We start from the raw sequence: 8,646 nt of genomic DNA on the forward strand, positions 1-8,646 counted from the left end.
GCTGCTGGAAACGCCGGACTCCAGCCAGGACTCGGCAACGAGAGCTGTCCTCTGACTTAGCCTCTGGACGAGTCCTGAGGTTCTGCGGGAGGGGCAGCCAAGCCCTTAGGTTGGGGTCCGGGCCACGCCCCTCCCAAGAGGCCGGGCTCCCTGCGTTGGGCCCCAGAGGACAAGCTCAGACACCGAGTCAACTACGACCTCTCCCGTTGTGTGGCGCCAGGCTTCGGGTGGAACCCAGGCGCGTAGGAGGCCTTTGACACCCACACACGGGGGTCTTGGCCTCGCCAACTTAAGCTTTCATTTTCTCCTTTAGTCAGTCAATAAACAGTTCGCCTCACCAGTGTCCCTGGGCGAGGTAAGGGGAGTGTGGGGAGAGATTTCGGGAGCAAAAGAGTACGGCTCTGTGAGGCACCTCCAGCCAGAGAAGACAAGTCACAGTTGGGGCAGACGAGAAAAAAGCTTACCATGATTTTGTCTGGGTTCGGCTGGGAAATGGGCGGCTTCATAGGGAAATCCTAGGGTGTGGCCCATACATGTGACCAAACTTCTCCCCTCCTCCATCCAGTTTATGCTTTCATACTGGGTCCTACCCACATAGATCTGGTTTCCCATTCTGCCTGGGGAGGGGACAGAGAGGCAGGCAATCTATCTCTAGACCAGCCCCAATGGAGTGCAGACTGGGGGGATACCCTCCCTCCCAACCAGATGGCTCCAACCTTCCTGCCTGGGGCGGGGGGAGGCCCCAGCTCAAGCTTCCTCTACATCTGGCAGGCATGTGCTTAAACAGCAGGACCTACAGCTTCTGGAAGCCAGAGTCCTACTACCCTGGGAGGCCTCCCAGAGAAATGCGGTCTCTGTGTGCAAATCTGCATGAACCATCTGTCTCAGTTTGTTCATAAATCTTTATTGCGTGCCTACTGTGCCTAGTCTTGTGCTAGGCATCGTCCAGTACAAAGTGGTATAATATATGGTACTGCCCTCATGGAGTTCCCAGAACGACAGGAAAATCAGACATGCCCAAATGCCCATCTTACTGCACTGAGCTAAACCACGCTCCATCGTGCCTTCCTGGACAGCAGATGGCAAACAGCAAAGAGGATTGCAGTTAGTATGTGCAATTGGGACTTAGAGAGAGGGAAATTTTCTAGAAGGTGAGTTTCAAGAAAGGGTAGACTGAGGTTAGGCAAAGACTGGGGACTAGGAAAATAACAGCAGGAGCTGTGCAGAAGGGCAGTCAGAAGACTGGCTGAGCAGAGCTGGAGGGAGGGCTGCTGGAAAGAAGTAAAGGATCCTGTTGTCTGCACCCCTTTGTGTCAGCTCCATTCCTCCCCACCCCTACCCCCACCCCCCCCACTCAGCCTAGAGACCAGCAGGCAGCTATTGCCTAATGCCTGGTTGGTCCACACAGGAGACTGTCCTGGCCAGAGCACCTCCTGCATGGGCCCCTCTGCATCCCACCTCCCCTAGTCGCTGCCTCTCTCCTTACCCTCCAACTTTTGTCTCTCCCACCACCATCACATCTCCCCTACTAAGGGCATTAAAGCGATCTGTGAAGGGGCCCTGCTCCCCCTTTCTAGATCTTTTCAAGAGCAGGGTTGAAAACTATCCCCACTCACCCACCCCCATGGGCCACGGCTCTGGACCTAGTAGTAATCCTCGGCCTCTTCACTCTCAGCCTCCTTCTCAGGAAAAAGGTGCAGGAATGACAGCTGGGGGATGCCTGTGGAGTTCAGCTGGTCTGCAAACACATGGGGACAAAGGAGAGGGAACAGGAAAGAGGGCTGTCAGTGCCCATGTATCCCAGTCTGTGAGAAAGCCATGCTTGTGTGTGTACCCACATGCATATACACACATGGACACACATTCAAAGGCATGAATCCACCACCTTCCCCCAGCCCCCAGAGCTCAGGGCTCTCCCTTACCCAGTGTGAGCACTGTCAGGCTAGCTGGGGCCTCAACCTGGCCGAGGGCATTGCGGGCCAGGCAGCGGTAGATGCCCTCATCGCTAGGACGCACAGCCTGGATCTGCAGCCAGCCCGTCACCTCAAACCTCTGGGGTCCACCCCTAAACTGGAGCCAGGAGGAGTCAGCAGCATCGTTCTAGAGGGACGGTGGGCTGCCCCAGGGAGGCCTCTGCTCCCTGTCCCTACCTGCACAGAGATGTGGGGGTCATCCCCTGGCAGCTGAATGTCCAAGCCGTCCTTTCTCCACTCAATGGAAGCCATGGGGTAGGCAAACACTTCACAGCCAAAGATCACATCCTGCCCCGTCACGTTCCAAATGTCATATGGATGCGACACAATCTGGGGCTCTGGGGGTGGAGATAGGAGGCCTAAGAACAGGATGGCACATCCAGCCCAGCAAGGACCCCATATACAAACCATTTTGAATGTGTTTGTGAGGGAATACATATATGCTGAAGTAAATACACATCCATAAACATGACATGACACATACACAAATGTAGCTGCAGGTACACACAAGGGTGGGAACACAGCGGTGGAAATGCACAGGCAGACAAAATGCGCAAACAAGCACAGAGACCCACACCTCAGCTTGGCAACCACACTCTGTCCCTGATTGCTCCCCTGTCCTCATTCCACCCTCTAGGCCCCTACCCTGCTGGACTTGTAAGCAACACCTCCCTCCCCCACACCCTCCCCGTTCTCTAACCAGGTCCTGCTGCCAAAGTCCCGAAGATCAGCCCTTCCCCCACCCCACCCTGGTGGCGGGGCAGTCCACGTGGCAAAGGCAAGGACACTGAAATCAATCTGGGCAGCAGGCAGAAAGCCTGGGGTCGTGGGGGGACCCTCCAGCAGCGCGTTTACTTTCCCAGCAGCCCCAGCCAAGCCAGACCCCTCAAAGGGGCTCAGGAAGTGAAGGTTACTAGAGCTGCCAAAGAAAACTTGAGGCTTGAATAGCCCTCAGCCCGCTGGGATGGGGGAGGAGGAGCTAGAAGAGTCCCCCTGCTCCACTAAGCCCTAAACGCAGAGGAAAGGGGAGCGCAGGCAGAGGCCCGGAGACTAGGTTAACTAAGCACTGGCTCTACGGAGCCGCCCAAACGAAACCGGATTGCATCTCACAGGAACCCAAGTTTCCCTGCCTGAATTCTAGTGGTCTGGGCAAAGTCTGAGAGTCTCTCTTCACTCTCTCAATTTTGAGGCCAAGCGTTGGCTATGTGCCTGCTCTCTCAGAGGGTTGGTCTCTGCCAGCCAGGTCTGGAGCTTTCACGCGCCCCAGCGCACGCTGCTTATTGACAAAGCTCCGGACCCGCACCTTCAGGCGGTGGCTTCTGCGGACCGGCCCCGAGAGCAAACTCTTATAATGGACTCGAGCCCTCCCTGGCGTCAACTTTTTCGCTCCGCTGGCCAGAGACCAATGCCGTCGGGGACCGGGGAGCAACGCCTTTTGGAAACCCAAGTGGCGGGGGTGGGGGTCGTGGGCCGTGCGTACCCGATTCGCAGGGCCCGGGGTGCGCCACGGTGAGGTTGGCGTCCGGCCGAGCGCGGGCCGCCTCCTGCAGGCGGCAGATCTGAGCGTAGGTGCGGCCGTCGGAACCGCAGAGAGGGCGCTGCGAGCGGCAGGCACACAGCGGCTCGGGCACCTCTCCGCGGCTCAGGTCGCCACCAGCGTCCAACTGGCACTCAAGCTGCTCGCCGCAACGCCCGTAGAAGTGGGCACTGGGGTCCAGGTCGCAGAGCTGGCCCTCGAGATTGGCGCATTCCCAGCAGCAGCCGCACGCGTCGCGCACCCGGCCGGCCAGGCAGCCCCGCGGCGAGGCGCACTCTTCTGGCCGGCAGGGAGCGCAGCCCTCGCCCTCCGCCAGCAGCCGTAGCCAGCCGCGCCGCAGGTAATCGGGGCCTAGGGATGGCCGCGCGCCAGCCGGGGACGGCGTCCGCACCACCAGGAGTAGCAGCAGCACGGGCAGCGGCAAGGCAGCTGCGGGCGGCTGGGGCATGATTAGCTGGAAGCCTCGAGAGCACTAGGGGCTTCAGCGCGTGCGTGGCACCCTGCCGGGGATGGAAACCAGGTCAGGAGGTCAGAAGCAACCTCCTTGTTACTCGTACCAACTTGGACCCTAGCACTGCCCCCTCCCCTGCTACCCTGGAGTCAAGTGTCGAAGGGTCATAGGAGGGGTCATCCAGTTACGCTGGGTGGTAATTGACTGGGCTGTTCTTGGGGGTTGGGGAGAGGTGAGAGGAGGGAGCGATAAAGCTCATGCACACACGCGCACCACCTCTACCACCACCACCACAAACCATCCAACTTCGAAGCTTCCTGCCCTAGAGGTGGGTGGGAATGGCTGGTCCCAGGAGGAAGGAGTTGTTAATAAGGGTGGAAAGGGGGTGGAGCGGGGGAGGTTGTGTGAGTTAGGGTGGGGGTGGGGTGATGCCCTGGGGCCCAGAGCGCTCACCTGGTGTCCGGGACTATGCCCCTCAGAGCAGCCGTGACTCCTGTCCGAAAAAGCAGGCAGTGGAAAGGAATCGGGTGGGCCCGCCAGCCACCTCTGCTCCGACTTGAGAATCTCTGACAGAGTCCACGGACTTGCACTCACAGAGCAGCTCCTCCGCCCCCTCTCCCCGCCCCTCGACGTTGCATACCCCACCCCCTCCCCTAGTTCTGAAGCTGCCAATTTCATGCAGCCGTACGGGACCCTCCTGGGCCACTTCCCCCTAGCCTGGTCCAAACTCACAGTAGTAACCGGACACCCAAGCTGGGAAAGGACTAGAGATGGGGTGGAGTGCGGGTTCGGAGTAGGGGATGGGAGGGTGTGGGGTAGCTGGGAAGTTAAGAGTTGGTTGAAAGGCTAGGCCCTGTCCCATCTGACTTTACAGTCCAATCCGCTAGAGCAGCTGCAAAAATGACAAGGAGGTAGGAATTCTTGTGCCAAGTCGGGCGCTCCTGCAGGGCAAAGCCAACCAACGTCGTCTCCCCGCAGCCCAGGGGCGATTGCAGGCTTGTCCACCCCACTTCCCCACCAAGTCGCGGACCAGAGACTCGGCGTTTACTTCTGCCTCCTCACATCTGGCCTCCTCCTCCCTCCCCACATCCGGCAGGTGCTCCAACCCGAGGAGGAGCCGGGTGATTATAGAGGTCCCAGCCGACCGGCGGCCGCTGGGAGAGGTGGGCGGGGCGCCTCCCCAGTGGGCAGCGCTCCGGGTCAGAATTACAGGTTATGGTTGCTAGGCCGGCAGGGCCAGAGGCATTCGGTCTCGCGGCCGCCACCGGCGCCACCGTGGCACTTCGGGCTGGGGGCGGGGAGGAGAACATTCCTGGAGGCCCGACCTCCGTACCGGGGGTCTGCCAGGCCCCGCCCCGGCCTGCCCCCAGCGGCTTACAGAAACCGCGCTGCAGTCCAGTTTGTAGGGGGCGGAGACTGAGCTTTGCAGCCAGGGAGGGGACGTTATTCAGTCAGGCTCCCTCCGGAAGGACCTGGCCCGGGGTGGACACCGGCCTCTCCATCAACCGCGAAGCTAGCGGCTGGGCCTCGGCCTCTGGACCGCCCAGGACTGGCTCCGCATGCGCACTGGGTGCCGGGGAGTCGAGCTCTCGGAAGCGGTCAGACTCTCTCTCCTGACCTGAACGCAGCCAAGCCCCTTCATTTAGGGGTTCCCTCGAATGGCTCTACTGAGGTGGCCGTAGCCAGATACACAGTCACCCTAGTCTCTAAAACGCAGACGAGTGAAGGGACGCAAACTTCACGCGATGTCTCGTAACTGTCGCGAGAATCAAAACAGGAAGGAAGTCTAGGAATTCAGAACAGGAAAAGCCCGCGGGTTTTAAACCGTAAAAAGAATGGGTGGAGCCCGGTAAGGCTGATAGTTGTGGGTAATTCCTTGTCCTTGGCCCTGGGGGGCAACTGAGAGTGTCGACCTGGGGCAGAAGTGAACTGTAAGAGAACTGCGCGAAGCCCTGAAAAAAAAGGGGGATGGGGGACTTGAAATTGCGGAGGACAGGTCTCTGGCTCTGGTTTACAAAGTACCATGAGGGCTGAGATCGATGTCTGGGTTACAGAGCGGAAGCAATCCGGGATCTCTTAATGAATTGTTACCGGCTTCTAAAACCAGGAGCCAATATTTAAATAACAAACTCCACAGATCTAGAAACTCTTCACTTACCCACCTTGTTGTAGCCGGTTGTTTACTTTCAGTCTCTGCTGTGCTCTTTACGTCTGGTATTAGGAATTGTGACTAACTCACCACTGTATCTTGTGAACCTAGCCCCTCTCCTGGCAGCCCAATAAATTGTCGGTAAATATTTGTGGATTAAATGTGGAAGACTTTTCCTGAGTGTGAAAGTCAAGTTTAACGTGGATTTTCGGAGTCGCTGACGAAGGCTGGATAGACAGGGAACGAGCGCCCTCTGGTGGTCTTGCGGTTGGTGACGAGAACAGGACCATGCATACAGTAGGCACCAAAGTTGTTGACTCTACAGGACATCTTTTTTTATTAAGTAAAGATTTGTTTCAGGAAAACTCAACATAAAATACGTTTAGAAGGGAATTTTTTGCATAAGATACAATTTGAAAGTTTAGATACTTTCCCAGATCCCCATCATCTGACACTTGATCCACTAAGGCTCCAAAACACATTCAGTAACATCTATTCGCATCGTAAATAGTAAATAAATAAATAAATTTAATAAATTTGCATACTTACACTTTGAAAATGTTGACTCAGTTTGACCGGATCATGCAAAATTGTTGGGCCACAGGAAAAGGATTCTCTTAATTCAGATGATGTGACTACTGCAAGGAAAGAAGCCAGGTGGCAGCATCCTTTGCATCGGCATGAGGGAGACTAGATTCAGGTGAGGAGGGTGAAGTTAAAATTTGTTGAAGAACAGATAATCCTGCCTCTTTCCTCTCCTTACTCTTTCCTATAGATGCTTGTACTGAAGAAGGAATGGGGTATAGAATATAGTTTGCTTTCCACTGTGAGCCATAGCCTGGAGTTCACGGTTATCATACATTTACTTTCTTTCAGCCACTGACCCATGAGATAATTGTTAAATATAATGACAGAATGAAATGGGTCCTAGACAAATGAACAACCTAAGATGAAACACAGCATAAAGGATCAGTTTGGTAAGAAATTACTTGGGAGGACCCACACATTCTAACCTGTCACTTCTTGAACCCTATTTTGACACAACTAGTGAAAATTATAGGGTTGCAACTTTGGAAAAAGCAGAAGTGAAATAGATGGTCCAGATTGACCCGTTAGAAATGGATACAGAGAAATTGTGCTTCCAGTGAACATTAGAATCAGTTAAGTCAAAAAAATCTCAACATAAATAATTAAGACGGAATACCTTGTAGCTACCTACTACGACAAACTGGTGAACTCGGTCAAAATGAAAAATACATGTTGGAAAATAGAGTTAAGTGAAGAGGAGAAGTATATGAATACTGATCACAGCTGTGTAAATATTATATATATCATCAATAAACACCCTAAGAGAGTGGAACAAGGCAAATGGTTGAGTATAATGCTCACAATCCTTTATTTTGTAAAATTATTTTTCATAATAAAAAAGTAGAGGCTACTTTTATAGGTAAATTAGGATGTTGAGATAAATGTAGAACGTTGGGCTAACCAGGTGGGAAGATAAGCATTATAATTCAGCAACAAAAAGCATTACGAAATGAAAGCTGGAACACCCAGCAGACTAGCTCTCTGGAATACCAAAACATTAAGGCAACTTGAATGAGCTTTGTGACATGCAGAAAGAAATCAGGTGAAAATTTTCTTCAGCTTACTTTTCTTATGTCACAGGAGGCAACTCCTTCCCCCAGGATCCCAGTTTCCCATCCATCTTTTTTTTTAAAAAATTAATTAATTAATTAATTTATGGCTGCATCAGGTCTTCTCCGTTGCTGCGCGTGGGCTTTCTCTAGTTGCGGTGAGTGGGGGCTGCTCTTCATTGCTGTGCACAGGCTTCTGACTGTGGTGGCTTCTCTTGTTGCGGAGCACAGGCTATAGGCACATGGGCTTTGGTAGCTGTGGCTCGTGGACTGTAGAGCACAGGCTCAGTAGTTGTGGCGCACAGGCTTAGTTGCTCTGTGGCATGTGGGATCTTCCCAGACCAGGGCTCGAACCTGTGTCCCCTGCATTGGCAGACAGATTCTTAACCACTGCGCCACCAGGGAAGTCCCCCATCCACCTTTGAGATGGAAATCATAGCTCCATCTGACCTAACAATGTGGCCACATTTTGTATTGATAAACTTAGAAGTGATGTAAAATCATTGACTCTTTCTATATTTCTGTTCTCTTTGTTTTTAACCTTTTTTTTAAAATTTTGAAATATAACAGACAAGCAGAAAAGTGCACAAAGTAGATATAGAGTTTGATTAATTATTACAAAATAAACACTCATGTGATCATCATCCAGGTCAAGAAATACAACATTGTTAACAACCCCAGAAGCCCCCATCATGATTAATCCCTCCTTTTCCCCCTGGATAACCACGTCTAAGCTCTATATTTTTGACTTTTATATAAGTTAGGATACACCTAGGAATGGAATTGCTGCTTCTCATGATATGCATGCATTCAACAGTAGTTACTACCAAACCATTTTTCCAAATTTTTTCCCCATTATGCCACATCCTTGCCAACACTTGGTATTGTCAGTCTTTTTA

General features: G+C 53.3%; 1 protein-coding gene across 1 annotated transcript; it reads right to left on the minus strand.

The window, feature by feature from the left end:
- Positions 1 to 884: 884 nt before the first annotated feature.
- On the minus strand, positions 885 to 5,757 carry KAZALD1 (Kazal type serine peptidase inhibitor domain 1). Its single transcript, XM_033841963.2, has 5 exons — positions 4,415 to 5,757; positions 3,454 to 4,010; positions 2,151 to 2,311; positions 1,923 to 2,070; positions 885 to 1,738 (listed from the first exon to the last, which is right to left on the minus strand). Exons 2-5 carry the CDS (start codon positions 3,956 to 3,958, stop codon positions 1,644 to 1,646), a joined length of 909 nt encoding a protein of 302 aa, XP_033697854.1. The 5' UTR covers positions 3,959 to 4,010; positions 4,415 to 5,757; the 3' UTR covers positions 885 to 1,643.
- Between the last annotated feature and the right edge of the window lie 2,889 nt (positions 5,758 to 8,646).

Source organism: Tursiops truncatus, chromosome 16 (assembly GCF_011762595.2).
Source record: "Tursiops truncatus isolate mTurTru1 chromosome 16, mTurTru1.mat.Y, whole genome shotgun sequence".
NCBI classification, from domain to species: Eukaryota; Metazoa; Chordata; class Mammalia; order Artiodactyla; family Delphinidae; genus Tursiops; species Tursiops truncatus.

What these genes read in the sequence shown, in the direction of transcription:
- KAZALD1 (XM_033841963.2), bottom strand. Translation starts at nt 3,958, where the DNA reads ATGCCCCAGCCGCCCGCAGCTGCCTTGCCGCTGCCCGTGCTGCTGCTA. An exon ending in ACCCCCACATCTCTGTGCAG is followed by an intron (nt 2,071 to 2,150) that starts GTAGGGACAGGG and finishes TCCTGGCTCCAG; the next exon opens with TTTAGGGGTGGACCCCAGAG. An exon ending in CCTGACAGTGCTCACACTGG is followed by an intron (nt 1,739 to 1,922) that starts GTAAGGGAGAGC and finishes ATGTGTTTGCAG; the next exon opens with ACCAGCTGAACTCCACAGGC.